The sequence below is a fragment of the Delphinapterus leucas genome, chromosome 13, assembly GCF_059928025.1.
Source record: "Delphinapterus leucas isolate spDelLeu-1000000601 "Yukka" chromosome 13, BTC_Dleu_Yukka2, whole genome shotgun sequence".
Lineage (NCBI taxonomy): Eukaryota > Metazoa > Chordata > Mammalia > Artiodactyla > Monodontidae > Delphinapterus > Delphinapterus leucas.
Window position 1 is genome coordinate 79,510,525 of NC_143141.1, and position 16,194 is coordinate 79,526,718.

General features: G+C 39.1%; 1 protein-coding gene and 1 pseudogene across 2 annotated transcripts in view; both read left to right on the forward strand.

Annotated features, from left to right (window-relative positions):
• The first annotated feature begins 101 nt into the window (after positions 1-101).
• WDR35 (WD repeat domain 35) overlaps positions 102-16,194 on the forward strand; it is a 66,579-nt gene continuing 50,486 nt past the window's right edge. For both annotated transcript variants that reach the window (XM_022574375.2, XM_089923413.1), the window contains exons 1-8: positions 102-389; positions 1,302-1,419; positions 8,562-8,633; positions 9,675-9,767; positions 11,316-11,444; positions 14,704-14,837; positions 15,718-15,883; positions 16,004-16,149. In XM_022574375.2, the coding sequence (XP_022430083.1) occupies positions 366-389; positions 1,302-1,419; positions 8,562-8,633; positions 9,675-9,767; positions 11,316-11,444; positions 14,704-14,837; positions 15,718-15,883; positions 16,004-16,149 (882 nt within the window). In that variant the 5' untranslated portion in view covers positions 102-365. The remainder of the gene's footprint in view (positions 390-1,301; positions 1,420-8,561; positions 8,634-9,674; positions 9,768-11,315; positions 11,445-14,703; positions 14,838-15,717; positions 15,884-16,003; positions 16,150-16,194) is intronic.
• LOC149747805 (E3 ubiquitin-protein ligase RNFT1 pseudogene) lies at positions 5,808-8,553 on the forward strand (annotated as a pseudogene).

A 16,194-nucleotide genomic window follows, 5' to 3' on the forward strand; every position in this document is an offset into this window, starting at 1 on the left:
TGACACCTCAGTCGAGTTCCGCCGCGACCATCCGAGGTGTGGCCGGTCCTCGAAGCCCGCCCAGTCGGAGGGCAGCTGAGGCTACGAGCCAGGGCGCCGGGCAGAAAAGCCCAGAAGCAGAGCGACCAGGTCCTAACCGCGACAGCGGGTCTACCAGCCCCGCGACGTCCGCGCAGGCGTACGACGCCCGGCGAGACGAGGACGACGCCGGAAGTGTCCCTCGGCGCCCCGGATGCGACCCAGCGGCGGCGGTTGCCAGGGCGACCGGAGCTTCCAAGAGCCGCGGGTACTAGCGATTGGCGGCTTAGAAGAAGTTTCCTGTGTCGGGCTTTATCTGCTGTCGTCGTCCTCTCGGGGTTCCCAGAATGTTCTTTTACTTGAGCAAGAAAGTGAGTTTCCCGGGGTTCGCCCTCGCTCCTCCTCTGGTCTCTCGACCTGCGGGCGATTCCCGCATCCTGCCGGAAGGGCCATGAGTGGTGATCCCGGCTTCGACGTCCCTCCGCCCACCTTCCTGCATGGTCCAGCCTCGAACCTCCTTCTGATGGTCTCCAAGACCCAAATAATCCTTGGCGGAGACAGCAGCCCTCTCGCATGATTCTTTCCCATTCCTGCCCCTGGTTAGGTCCTTTTGGGGGGCCTGCAGGGCTGATCACTTCGTGCTTCCCTATCTTTCCTCCTTCACCTGTTGCTTATCCAGGTGATTTAAACTCTTTGGATCATCACAGGCCTCTGGGCAGGAGAAAAGTAATAAAAAGGTAGCCAAAGTGTATGCAGAAAGGGAATATTAATTGATGATAATAGATTTATACTTCCGTTATCCCTACCCCCTTTTATTTATTTTTTTAAAAAATATTTATTTATTTATTTGGCTGCACAGGGTCTCAGTTGCAGCACGCGGGATCTTCATTGATGCCTGTGGGATCTTTTGGTTGCGGCATGCGGGATCTTTAGTGTGGCATGTGGGATCTAGTTCCTTGTCCAGGGATTGAACTCAGGCCCCCTGAATTGGGAGCGGGGAGTCTTAACCACTGGATCACCAGGGAATTCCCCTCCCCCCTTTTAAAAAATCCATCAGGTCACTCCCCATTGGGTTCCTTTGCAGTCACTGCCCTTCTCTTTGTGGGCAGTCCTTTCTTTCTTTCCCAAATGGGCCCAGGGCAGTTCAGGGGACTATGCTCATTTTCATAACGGCTCACATTTCTGCAAGGCTGGCCATTTTTCTTCTTCAGGCTTCGTGTCCTGTAGACTCATTACCAACCCCTTGGTGAAAAGCTGTGAGAGTGGGTGTGGTTGCTTTTCAGATTGCCATTCCCAATAATGTGAAGCTGAAATGTATATCTTGGAACAAGGACCAAGGATTCATAGCATGTGGTGGTGAAGATGGATTACTGAAGGTTTTGAAATTAGAGACACAGACAGGTAAATGAATGCAAGCCCAAATGTTTGAACTTGATGGAAAATCATTTGGTCAGAGAGATTTGCCCATGGTATTTGTCAGTATGCAATTCTAATTCTTTCAAAAGGAAAAAGAACAAAACCCCAAACATTTTGGGGTGTTCTTCTAGAGTATTTTTGTAACAAAGTTCAGAAAATATTGAATGTAAACATCAGATGGCTTTTGCTGAAATTATTGATGGCAAATGAAAATGAATGAAGAATGAAAACTAAGTCCTTATGTTGTTTTATGCTATGTGTATTGGTTGTGCTATATAAATAGGAGTCTAAAATAAATAAAATAAAATAAAAATGATGTGAATCAGCATTTCAGTAAGGTCACAAAAATCTCACGTTTTGGTAGATTATTTACAGGCCTATGTTGTCCTTTCCACTTTTCAGATGTGTTAATAATTATGCACCTAGTTCCCAAGAACAGAAAATGGGATTAAAAAAACCATTTTTAGTAATAAGTCTCTTGTGTTTTATAGCTTGATTTCTCTTTTTCTAGTTCTCTGGAATCATAGCAAACAGTTTCACATTTTTTTATTATCTAATATTGCTCTAGGTCAGAGAGCTAGACAATTTCCAGTCTAAATTGGAGATTTAGATAAGGAGATTGGAGTTGGAACCTCAGCTCTGCCATAAGACTTCTGAATGTCTTTCAGCAAGTTGCTGAGTATATCTGGGTTTTAAGTTCAGTCTTTTGTAAAATGAAGGGTTGAACTAAATTACATTTTGGATTCCTTACAGCATTGCTTCTCAAGCTTTATCAGGCATAGGAATCATCTGAAGAGTTTGTTGAAACAGATTTCTGGACCCAAGCTCCAGAGTAGATCTGGAATTTGGTCTGAGAATTTGCATTTCTAGTGATGCTGGTGTTGCTGAATCTCAGACCGCACTTTGAGTAACACTGTTCTACAGCTTTGAAGTGGTAGTTATAAATATTTATTGAGCACTTTCTATGTCTGGGGTGTTTAACCTTCACTATCTAATTTGACTTCACAATAATCTTGAGAGGTAGGTATTCCAGATGAGAAAACTAGGTGCTGATCAGTTAATAACTTGTCCAAGATCACACAAGAAATAAGTGACACAGCTAAGATTTGAAGTAATAGGAATAGAAAAGAATTTTATTTGAGCCAAACTGAGGACTATAGCTGGGGAGGCAGCCTCTCAGACATCTCTGAGGAACTATTCCGAAGAAGATGGTTTTCAGCATGGTTTTATCTCTTGTCAGAGCAAAGAACATCAAACACGACAGGGGTACACTCCTTCAAGGAATATATTTGCTTCCTACACAGCAAGTCAGTATGGCTTTGGCACCTGGGAAGGGAGCCTTATCATCGAAGGAGTACAAGCATTGAGGTCCCAGGAAGGGAGGCATTGATCTCTGTCTCCAGAATGGACATTCTTTACTTCTGGACGGTGCACACTTTTCTTTAATGGTTAAAGCACATATAGAAGATATGTGTGATAGGCTAAAAAACAGACTGTTCTAATTAGCATAAAGTTTAAGCTAAATAATATGTAAGCCAGAATGACTTCGCCATACCTCAATATGTGAACATTTCTTCCATCAAAACTTAGTTTGTTTCACTTTCAAAGCCTCGTTTTTACCCACTATGTGGAGGGCTCATGGCAGCCTAAGCAAAGAGAGAATAATTGTTTTGATGTGCTAGATTAACTATATGAAATAAAAGGCAAATTTGGAAGGTAGATACTTATGTACCAATCAGAGTTTGGCTTCTGATGTTTAGTAATTTAATCTCTCAACACTTTAGTTTTCTTAAGTGTGTTGAAAGAAAATTTTTGTCTCTGTTATATTTCTCAAATATATGTAAGTATATGTACACATACATATTTTTTGCCTTAAAATATGTGGGAAGTTTTAGTTACGTTAAGAAATGCATTATGTTTAATATTGAAGGCTTTTCAAGAAAAAAATTACTTCATTTCCTGTTCTGCACTTAAAAAATATATATATGTGCTTTTTTAATTGGTATTTTATTTATTTATTTATTTATTTGGTTGCACCAGGTCTTAGTCGCAGCAGGCGGGCTTCTTAGTTGTGGCTCACAGGCTCCTTAGTTGTGGCTCGCCGGGTCCTTAGTTGCAGCATGCGGGCTCCTTAGTTGTGGCACGCGAACTCTTTGTTGCAGCATGCATGTGGGATCTAGTTCCCTGACCAGGGATCGAACCCTGGCCCCGTGCACTGGGAACACATAGACTTATCCACCGCGCCACCAGGGAAGTCCCTGTTCTGCATTTTTGATGAAGTGTGGTTAGAATATTCTTTGAAATTAGTGAGCAAGATGGAAAATAGTTTCTTGAGAGCCTTGGAATATGGAGTAAATTATTTGTTTTGGAACTTAATGAGTGTAAGTCATGTTGAAAGAGATAAATATGAGAAATATTGTTGGATGATTCTTAAAAGGTCAGTCTATTGTATTTAATAATAATAGTTGTGATGCAACAGATCCCCCTAGTAACAATCACCAGATACTGCATATGCCGTGTACATTTGAAGCACTACTTTGCATCCCCTGTGGTGGCATTCCCAGTTTTCACTCCCTTGCCTTAGAAGGAAAGGAACTAGAATCAGCGTTTGCCCCAGCTTCTTACATCAGGTTAAGATGGGGAGGCAGTATCCTTCTTCTCTCACAGGCCAACTTCCACAGGTTTTGCTGGAGCCCACCTCCTCTCACCTTCTAAGGGACCTCATCACTTTTTTATCCTCTCTCTATTCTTGGAGTATCAGTCTGCTTTCTCCCTCTTTTTTCTCCCTCACCAGTGACTTTCATTTTCCAAATCTCATGGACGGCTTTTTTGGGTTCTTATCAGCATTTGACCTTTCCTTCTGTCTTGAACCATTATTTTTCAAGACAAAAGGAGAATAGAAATGTTTTAAATTATTGTTATATTTATACATATGGCTTTCCCCTCCTTTCCTTTCTGGTAAGTTCTCATTCTCTTTACTAGATTCTCCTCTAACTGTACGAATTCCTGAGAACTTGGTTCTGGGCTGTCTTCGTTTTACTTTCTCTTTAGACTTGTTCTTTCATTCCCTTAGCTTTAAATGCCATCTATGGGGTGACGATTCCTAAATATATATCTGTAGCCCAGTTCTGATTTTTCAGACTTGGACATCTCCGCAAGAATCTTTCACGGGCATCTCATACTTACTTTGTTTAAAACTGAACTCTTGACCTTCTCCCATATATCTTCTTTCATTTCTCTCCATTTCAGTAAATATCTTAAATTTCACCCATTTGCTCAAGCTAGAAGCCCCCTTCTTCCCACTTAACATCACCTTCATCAACAACCCTATGCTTCTATCTCCAAAGAGTATCTGAATCCATCCTTTTCCTTTGTCCCGTGCTACCTCTCTAGTCCCAGCCACTATCAGCTCTCACCTAGACTGTTGTGGGAATCAGCTTCCCTCCCTTCATTGTTTCTTGCCTCTTTCTAGTCTACTCTTCACACTCCAGCTGTTGTGATCTTAAAAAAAAAAAAAAGGAACCAGATCATGTTATTTCCCTGCTAAAAGTCTCTAAAGGGCTGCCATCTTGGGCCAGAGTTGCTTGTGGTGGGGTTTGAGGGCAATGGCCCCGACTAGGCATCTCTTGCTCTTCCTGCCACTGCCGCAGAGGGTGCGGTCTACTCATCTTCATTAGAGGACGTATCACCCTAAAGCAAACATTCGGGTCAGAGAAAAAGTGTTCCAAGACCATGCAAGCCAACTGTAGCCACCTGCATAGTCCTTCAGGAACTGCAGGCAGCGGGAGTGCCTCGGCCTTCCGACGTGCCCATGTAGCGAGACGGACGCGCGAAGCTTCTTGCCTTTGTTCTAGAGATGTCCATAATCCACACCAACTCCGTACCTAAAGAATGTGCTGAAAACCCAAGCTCCAGAAATACCAGGTCAGGTGTCCATAGCTGTACCCATGGATGTGCACATAGTCACTTGTAGCCCATCACGCAGAGAAGCAAGGCAGTCAGGTGATCCTGCCAGGGAATCTGGAGAACCCATAGCAGCTCCTTCTCAGAACCCCACCCTCTCTTCAAGTGTTACCAAAATGTCTTCCATATATTTTGATCCTGCTTGTCAAACTTACTATGCAGCACATAACAGGAATTTCTTTTGGAATTGGGCTGCTAACAACTTTTATGGATGCAAATAAAAGCTAACAAGTTTTACGAATGCAAAATGTAAAAACAGATATTTATGAACGTCAGCCGGGTTTTCCTAAGATAAAGGTGCTCAGAGATTTAGTGTGCTTGGTTACTTGTGTTCTGAGCAGGGTCTTCTGTTCTCCTTTGTTGTATCTCTCATTCTCAGTCACTTTATGACAGTTTAATCTTTTTTTTTTTTTTGCGGTACGCGGGCCTCTCACTGCTGTGGCCTCTCCCGTTGCGGAGCACAGGCTCTGGACGCGCAGGCCCAGCGGCCATGGCTCACGGACCCAGCCGCTTCGCGGCACGTGGGATCTTCCCGGACCGGGGCACGAACCCGTGTCCCCTGCATCGGCAGGCGGACTCTCAACCACTGCGCCACCAGGGAAGCCCCCAGTTTAATCTTTTTAAATCCTTTGGACTTTTTGAGCTTCTGGGGGATACTTTGGATGGTTGGAATTACTGATTTCATTCCGAAATCCCTCTTCATGGGTTTCAAATGCCTTCTTTTTTTGGTGCCTCCTTTCATCATGCCTTTTAATTCCAAGGGTTATTGGTATGTGCTTTTAGAAGCACATACCATGCCAGTTTGGTTTGTTTATTGGCCATGGGGAGTTTAATGTAACTCAGTGGAGTCTTGGGATCTTGGTGGCTTTACTCCACCTCATTGAAAACTTTTGACTTTTTTTTTTTGGACATCAGAATTTTCAGGTAGGTTTTGCAGACATTTTCTGCACGATCAAGTTCTGGAGTTGCTGCCAGCAAAAGACAGTGTTCAGATGTGGATGCTGTTTGTTCACCATGTCAAGTAGAATTTCAAAAACTTATTGTCATCTGTCAGAATATGTTTTGTCAAGAGTCCTGTACTTTGTGGTTTAACAAAGAGAAGACATACCCGCTATGCAGAATTGTGAATTCAGACCATATAAACAAATGGAAAGATGGAACTACTTCCTCACACTTTCAAATATGTTAGGTCCTGCAAACCCTTGGAATCATATATCACTAATTTTACTTGGTTACAGTGACTATGACTATAGGCATTAGAATGGATTTTCAGTGCTATAAGTTAAGAAGAATGTTTGTATCAAATTTTTTTTAGTAGAATAAGGCTTAAGTGTGTAGTACAATCTTTAAAAGAGTCAATGAGTGAAAGAACCCTCTGTTAAAAAAATAATGTTCAACCTAACATGTATGTCAACAACATTTATTCTGTCCTAATTGTTTGACAGATGATTGTGACGTTATATATGTGTATTATTGTTAATGTTACCAAGACAGTAACTGGATAATTAGAACTAATGGTTTTAGAGGAACTCAGGTATTTTTTTTTCCCTGAGATTGTTTTCAGAATAAAGAATATTTTTCATAATTTTTTAAGATACATGTTATCTGAAAGGAGAATTTTCTTCAGCATCAACTTTTATAATTCCCACTCTCACAAATTCTTAAGATTTTCATAAATTTGTATTTTTAAATGAATGTTTTAAATGTTATATTTTACATGTAACAATCAGATTTTCTAAGTGAAGATTCATTTACTGAGATGACATTTTATATTATTGGATTCTTCTCTATAGTATGATTAGTAATCAAGGAGAATAAGTCACTTCAAATAAAAAACAGTCTTTAAAGGCTTACATTGCACTTTGGATAAAATCTAAAATTTTTATCACTTCCTGCAAAGACTTTATAATTTTTTCCGTGCCTATCACTTCTGCCTTATCTTATGCCATTCTCCACTAATTCAACCACATAGGCCTTCTTTCAGTTTGCCAAAGGCCCTATACTTCTACCCAGGGGCCTTTGCACTTGCTGTTTCCTAGCCTGGAATACTTTCCCCCCTACCTGGCTTGGCTTTTCCCAGTTTCTCCTTCAGTCTCAGTTTAGATATCGTTTCTTCAGAAATCCTTCCCTGGTTCTCCCTTCAGTCTAAATTAATCCCCTTCTGTTACTGTCTCCTATTATGCCTTTACTTCCCCAGTTTATAATTTTATATATATGCATATATATTTTTGTGGGTGTGTGTGTATTTAATATCTGTCCCCTTAGTAGACTAAAAGCTCTCTGAGGGCAGAGAGCTTTTGTTCATCATTTATTTTCAGAGTCTTCCACAGTGCATAGAAGAGTGTAGACATTCAATAAATATTTGTTGAATGAATGAATGAATATAAGATTCTGCAAAATCTAGTAAAAACTAGTTTCCAGGCTCCGGACGTACAGGCCCAGCGGCCATGGCTCACGGGCCCAGCCGCTCCGCGGCACGAGGGATCTTCCCGGACCGGTGCACGAACCCGTATCCCCTGCATCGGCAGGTGGACTCTCAACCACTGCGCCACCAGGGAAGCCCCAAAGTCTTTGCTTTTTGATCCCTCTTATGCTTTAGAATTCTCAATCTATATGTCATAAATACTTCTATTTGTTATCTTTTGGCAAGGAATAAGTAGCAATAATATTTACTAATATATTCAGTATACTGAATAAACAGTGTTCTTTTATACATTTTGCTTTATTTTGCCAGAATAACATCTTTGCAAGGGGGTAGGTGTTATTGTCCATGTTGAGAAAAACAGATCAGGATAAAGCATGCTTTAAAAAAATCTTTCTAGGGGCTTCTCTGGTGGCGCAGTGGTTGAGAGTCCGCCTGCCTATGCAGGGGACACGGGTTCGTGCCCCAGTCCGGGAAGATCCCACATGCCGCGGAGCGGTTGGGCCCGTGAGCCCTGGCTGAGCCTGCGCGTCCAGAGCCTGCGCGTCCGGAGCCTGTGCTCCGCAACGGGAGAGGCCACAGCAGTGAGAGGCCTGCGTACCGGAAAAAAAAAAAAAAAAATCTTTCTAATATTGTCCAGGAATAGGAACTCCTTTCAAAAAAAGCAAGAAATATCAAAATCTTATAATCTGTCACTTTTATATATTTTCCATAGTATTTTTTGTTTTTGTTTTTGTTCTAGATGATGCAAAATTGAGGGGTCTTGCAGCCCCTAGTAACCTTTCTATGAATCAGACTCTTGAAGGTCATAGTGGTGAGTCATGTAAATTTTTAAATCATATTTGAATAGTATTATCTTTAGGTATTTAGAAGCCATCTACTTAATGCAAAAATGTCATCATTTTAAATGATGGTAATATTTAAAGTAATCATTTTTATTTAGCCATAATTAACACAGCCTAGAATCATTCAACAACTTTCACATGATTAAGTAACATCTTCAATAGTTATGAAAAAAAGTAGCTGTAATTTTAAATATTAAAAATACTGTTATCTGTCTATGGATAGGATATAATCCTTTTTTAGAGTCTGTTTTATAGTCCCAGATAAAAGTAGACTAAAGAGACCTGACAACTGAATGTACTAGATGATCCTAGACTGGATCTTGAAATGAGAAAAACAAGTATCTATAAAGGACATTATTTGGACAATTGATAAAACTTAAATGTGGACTGTGGGTTGGAGATAATATTGTATCAGTGTTAAAATTTCTAATTTGTAAAATAGTTTTGAAAGAGAATGTCCTTGTTCTTAGGAAATATACAATAAAGTATTTAAGGATTAAAAAAACTAAAATAAAACCATTTGTTCCTATAACCCAGAGGTTTAAGAGCTGCTCAAGTGTGTGTTACTACTAGAATGGAAAACAAGGTGTGGTGCAGGGGGAGAGATTAGGGGACATATTAATGACAAACAAATACCACCTCCCCCCAAAAACAAGTACTTAGTATGATGTCCTTTGGGCATAATAATCTTGGGGAGTCAGGCAAATTGGGTAAATCTTACTTACGTTTGTTTCGGTCATCAGCTCTTGCAGCTGATCGTAATTGGTACCGTAGCTAGCACGAAATAGGAATAAACATGAAAATTAGTATTATGCACTATTGTAGAAATGAGTGATAATAGTAACTGCATCCTATGAACATTTCTGAGTAATATTAAAGACTCTTAATTGCTGTTTGTTGCCCAGGAGCAGTACTGATTTTAACATGCTCTTGGTGTTTATTATAAAAATATAAATTTGAAATTAATTGTAGCTCTTTTTTAGTTTCTAAACTGTCTTATAATTTTTTAGGTTCTGTTCAAGTTGTAACATGGAATGAACAATATCAGAAGTTGACTACCAGTGATCAAAATGGTCTTATCATTGTTTGGATGTTATATAAAGGTATCTTAGGAGAGCTGATTTAATCTTTCCCAAATTGGAGCCTGGATTACAGTATTTGAATGGGGAAATAACATCTTTGAAATAGACCCTTTTTAACTGGCAGTAGGAGTTCACAGGGGTGATATTTCTGGGTCTATGGCTTCCTACTTCTCCCTTTAACCTTACTTCTTTTGAACTGCGTTAAGAAAGTGAATTATGTGACTGTTGTTTATCTTCAAACTGAACTTAGGCTCCTGGCAGAATCGTTTCTGCTTGAGATAGCTCTTTCTTTCAGGTTTCCAGTAAGATTAGTTTCTCTGTGGTCAGTGGCTGGAGTTAGTTCAGCAGATAAAAACACATTTATGAAGATGTCAGAGGCAATAATTAATTTCCTTTAATGAGTCAGTTAACTTCCTTTTCCTTCTTGGATATAGATTTTATCTCAGCTCTGACTACTGGCTCACAATTTGTGTCTTTTGCCCACAAGAGAGAACAAGAGAGGGATTAATTTAGGTGCATCACTATTACCAGAAAAATAACTCATAAAACATGTTCTCTTGGGGCCTGTAGCCATCATCTTTAAAAGAACAGTGTACCTTAGTTTATGTGTTTTGTTTTAAAAACATTTACGGTGTATACCTTTTAAAAATTCTTAATTAAAACATGCTGTAGTACACAAACTCATTTATTTATTTTTAAAGTTTATGTCTGTGTATATGTGTGTAGTGAGTAGAATGTGAAAATATAGGAGATTAAACTTTGTCTTTTGCCAGAGTAGGTCTTCTCTGAGCCTCAGTCTTGATGGATAATACCCTGCTCTGACTAGTTTTTCCATGTTACATGATTACTTGCTTGGCTTCAGGCCAGAATTCCCTGTACCAGAATGTAGTAAAGCCTTTTAAAAAACAAAAAGAAAACAGAATAGCCCTGTGATTTGCCTCACATTTGGTTACACCTTGAGACAAGTCACATCTCACTCCAACCCCATGTACAAGAACGTTTTTGTCACTCAGCATTAGTGATGTGATATCACTAATGTGATATGAACTGTTGAAAAATTTTTTCAAGCAGTCTTAGAGCTTTTACATAATATGCTTATATTTAATATGCCTATAATTAATCATTGGAGAGTTTGTGCATACTTATGAAGTAATTGTGGTTATTTTGTTCTTTCCTTGGTTATTATCTGAGGTGTACTCAAGTGGGAAAAGTCAGACTTTGAGAAAAATCAATTGTTTCGGCCTTCAGAAGCAAATGAAGTTTTGTTTTTTAATTGACAGAAAAAATGGAAGAAAGAAAGAAAGCAAGAAAGAGAGAGAGAGGACAAAAAAGATGGGCATTTATTGTGTTTTCTGTGATAATCTTTGAAGCAATTATTAGTCAAGGCCTAAGTTATTTTTTCATCTTGTTCTGTTGGATTTGAAGATTTCATGGTTTAATGTCTCAGGTTGTAGAAAGCTTTGCAGTTATTTATCCCACAGTGTATTTTATGGAATGTTTCAACTCTGAAGTACCATTTATTAGATGTGAAAGTTTTGACCTGTCATTTGTTTTTCTTTGTGAAAACAGGCTCTTGGTATGAGGAGATGATCAACAATAGAAATAAATCAGTGGTCCGAAGCATGAGCTGGAATGCTGATGGACAGAAGATCTGCATTGTATACGAGGATGGGGCTGTGATAGTTGGTTCAGTGGATGGTAATGCATTTTTGCACCCAGAGCTAAGATCAAGATTTAGCTGACATTTTTAATCTTTAGAGGTTTAAATTAATTATCATATGTTAGCATTCTGACAGAAAAATAAACATCAAAAGAGAAAATAGTTACTGTACAATTACTTATTTTTAAGTATATTCAAGTAAAAAATCTGTTAAAATTTTTTTTTCTACAGTAGGGCTGGAAAGAAATGAATTAATTCCTCAGAGTTATTTTAAATATGTCTACCTAATTATATGATTTATCTTTATACTTGTTAGACTGTATTGTAAATATGTAGATTTTAGTTTCAAGAAGTATATAGAGGGCTTCCCTTGTGGCGCAGTGGTTAAGAGTCCGCCTGCCGATGCAGGGGACACGGGTTCGGGACACGGGTTCGTGTCCTGGTCCGGGAAGATCCCACATGCCGCGGACCGGCTGGACCCGTGAGCCATGGCCACTGAGCCTGCATGTCCGGAGCCTGTGCTCCACAACGGGAGAGGCCACAACAGTGAGAGGCCCGTGTACAGCAAAAAAAAAAATAAAAAGTATATAGAGATCTATCACTTTTTAAAAATTGAGATAAAATTGACATATAACATTAGTTTCAGGTGTACAACATAATGATTCAGTATTTTTATTGTGAAATGAAATATTATCTCATTTCATATTGTGAAATGATCTAGTCTTTTTTTAATAGAACTGAGCATGTCATTGTTTGTTGTGTTTTGTAGCCTTCAAACCTATGTCTTTAAAATTCTAGTTCGTAGATAACACTGGGCCTTCTGAGAGTCTGTACCTTTGTTTTAGTGTGAAGTTCTCTCTATTAAAGAAATAATTTATTAAAAAAATTTTTTGGGTATGAAAAAATTCTGTTTCTGAGAGTCTGCAAAGTGACAGCTGTAGTTTTAGGCACTAGATACAACAAAAAAAATATTCCAGATCTAGATCAGGAGAGATGGATAAGTAACCAAGCAATTACAATGTGTTGTGATAGGTACTAAGACAGGGAAAAGACAGCAACATGTAGAAGAATTATGTAACCTAGACTTAGAGGGACCAGGGAAGACATCCTAAGGGAAATGATATCTGTGCTGAGGCATTAGCCACAAAGAAGTTTGGTGTGTAGAATGTCCTAGGCCTAAGAGATAGCATTTGAGGAGGTCCAGAGGAGTTGAACTTAGCCATGTTTTGGGATATTGAAACAGTTTTGAGAATCAGTATAGTATAATGCTAAAGGAAGAAGAGCTGTATGTGATGAAATTAGAAAGATTAGCAGAAGGCAGATCATGCAGATTATAAGTTATACAAGGAGTTTGGACTTAACTCTAAGAGCATTGGGAAGCCAATGAAAGGTTTTGTTTTTGTTTTGTTTTGTTTTTTGTCCAATGAAAGATTTTAAGAATGGGAGCAATGTGGTCAGATTTGTTCTTTAGGAACATCTCTATGTTTGCAATATGAAGAAAGGAGAAAGGGAAGAAAGATGGGGGCAGGTGTACCAGTTAGGAAATTACTATGGTAATTCAGGTGATAGATCGTAGTGGATGGTAGCCTGAACCAGGGTGATGACAAAGAAGATGGAAGTAAGTAGACATATTCTAGAGATACTTAGATAGTAGAACAGATAGGACCTTGTTATTGATTGGGTTGGGGATGAGAGGATGGAAGTGTCTAGAGTGATATCCAGGTTCTTAGCTTTGCCACTGGATGGATGGTGGTACCTTTCATTGAAATAAGGGATGTGGGAAAAGACTGGTTTTGAGGGGAGATTTCAGTTTTCAACATGTTGAGTTTTTCATCCCATAGGACATCCAAGTACATATGTCTAGACCACAGTTAGATATATACGCCTGCAGCTTAGAAATATCTGGATTGAAGGCATAATTTTGGGAATCACCAGCATAGGGATGGTAATTTAAACCATTGGAATAGATGAAAAACCCAGGGGCCATCTGTAGAGTGAGAGCCAGCACATTTAATGGATGGATAGGAGAAGAGAATTCCATAAAGGATACTGAAAAGCAGAAGTCTTGGAGATGTCATAGAAACCAAGAAGGAAGGAAGAGGTGGTCAAAACAAAAAGACAGGGAGGAGGGTGGGAGGGAGGCTCAAGAGAGAGGGGATATATGTACACATATAGCTGATTTACTTTGTTCTACAGCAGAAACTAACACAACATTGTAAAGCAATTAGAGTCCAATAAAAAAAGTAAAAACATGAAATAAAATAATTTAAGTACTTAAAAAAAAGGGAAAGAAAAAAGCATCCATTGGATTTATCAAGAGGCCATCAGTGATCTCCACGAGGGCAGTTTCACCTTCCCCACAGTGGAGTTATGGGGCAGAAGCCAGACTGCGTTGGGTTGAGGGTTGAGCGCGAGGTGAGGGAGCAAAGATTACAGTGTGGATAACTCTTTCAAGAAGTTTGGCTGGGAAAGGAATGGTAGAAATAGGGCGGTAGTTAGAAGGGAACTTAAGGTTGAAGGAAGAGGTTTTTGTTTGTTTGTTTTTATCTGAGGTGGTAGTTTTGAAGAGGAATAGATCTGAGTATGTTTAAATGCTTATAAGAAAGGGCCTGGAGAGGAGTTTAAAGAGAAAGAGAAGGGGAATTCCCTGGCGGTCCAGTGGTTAGGACCGGGTGCTTTCACTGCCAGGCCTGGATTCGATCCCTGGTCGGGGAACTAAAATCCCACAAGCCGCACTGAGGGCCCAAAAAAAACCAAAACCAAAACCAAAAAAATACAGAGAGAGAGAGAAAATGTGAATAATCAGTAGAGGGAGATCTTTGCAAAGCTCAGAAGGGATTAGATCAGAGAATAGGTAGAGGGATTAGCTTTAGATTGGTGTCTGGTTGGGGACATACCTCTTCCTTTGTATTAGGGGGCAAAGCAGAAAGGATAAGTGTGGGTTCAGTTATGTTCTGAATGTTTGAAAGTGGGAATGGGGGATTTCTTTTCTGAAAGCTTTTATTTTCTTTCCAAAGTAAAAGATGAATTCATCTGCTATTTGGGAGTGAGGTCCTGAGTGAGAATTTAGAAGAGAAGGGAGAAAGTTGGAAACAGCTGCTATTTCAAATGCTTAGTGTGTGTTTGGCACATAGTAGGTGCTCAGTAAATGTTTAACGACTGAATAAATTGAACAAACGCATGAATACTGTGAAGAATGTGAGAGCTCTTTAGGGAAACAGAGATTTCTAGAACAGTTGTTAGAGAATCATGACCTTGAACTTTTAAGGAAATAATTATGTTTTATGTTTGTTTTAGGGAATCGCATTTGGGGAAAAGACCTGAAGGGTATACAGTTATGTCATGTAGCATGGTCCGCAGATAGTAAAATCTTACTTTTTGGAATGGCAAATGGAGAAATACACATTTATGATAATCAAGGGAATTTTATAGTAAGTACATATATTCCTTACTTTTATTTACACAACTTTGTATGATTATTTTATATATCATTCATATATGTATACACATTCATTTATTATGATAGTTTGAGTAATCAAGAAAGTCCTCAATTCAGGGTTTTTTTTCCAGTTGTCTAAAAATTCATTTTATTAAAAAAACCTTCTGGGTTGCTTCAAGGTAAATTAATGCTCTTAGTTCTGATTTCCTGGTAGCTGGGAAGGACAAGGCTTTTCAATACAAGGCTTCAGTGTATTGAAGCTGAGGGATGATGGGTAGGATGATGTGCAGTTTGATCTTTGTGTCTTCAAATACCTGAAGCCAAAGGTGACATGAGATACCAAAGATATTTTTGTAGCAAGGTACTAGATTATAAAAAGGATGGAAGATTTAAACAGTAAGGGACAAAAATCAGGTCCTGGAAAGAAGGCAAAATAGAATAGGCTTAGGTAGCAGAATCTCCAGAAAAACTCTAGCTTTGTGAGATCTAGCTATGATAGATCTCTGATCTTACTTATGGGCCAGTTTTATTTTTAGTGAGGGTTAAGACGTCACATGAACCCACTCGTTGGTGGAAGTGATAGTAACCAACTTTTACATGACACTTTGCTATTTTCAGAGTAATTTTGTATACCTTTGATCATTTGAGTCTCATAAAAACTCTATGAGCTTTTTTGAAATCCTCATTTTACAAATGGGGAAAACTGAAACTCAGGTGAAGTGATTTGTCCATGGTTGGGTAAAGCAGTAAGTGATGGAGCTTGTATTCAAAACCAGATTTTTAAATCCTATTTTCAGTGTCTTTCCATAATACTCTATACATACTAATCCCTGTTTTAAAATATACAATACTAACTAACTGATTTTATTTAGATGAAAATGAAACTGAATTGTTTGGTGAATGTCACTGGAGCAGTCAGTATCGCTGGAATTCACTGGTACCATGGCACAGAAGGCTATGTGGAGCCACACTGCCCCTGCCTTGCGATTTGTTTTGACAATGGCAGATGCCAAATAATGAGACATGAGAATGACCAAAGTATGTAACTTTTCTTTTTTTAATGTGGAGAATTAAAAAAATATTTTAAAATTATTCTTAAGATTATAAAGTTCTCTAGACTAAATATTTTACCACAGTTACTTTTTTTTTGTTGACTAGATCCTGTTTTAATTGATAGTGGCATGTATGTAGTAGGTATCCAGTGGAACCACACTGGCAGCGTGTTAGCTGTGGCAGGCTCCCAGAAGGCCATCACCCAGGACAAAGATGTAAACACTGTGCAATTTTACACTCCATTTGGTGAGGTAAATGTATTAAAGGTTTTGTCTTTCTTTCTTTCCATTTAAATA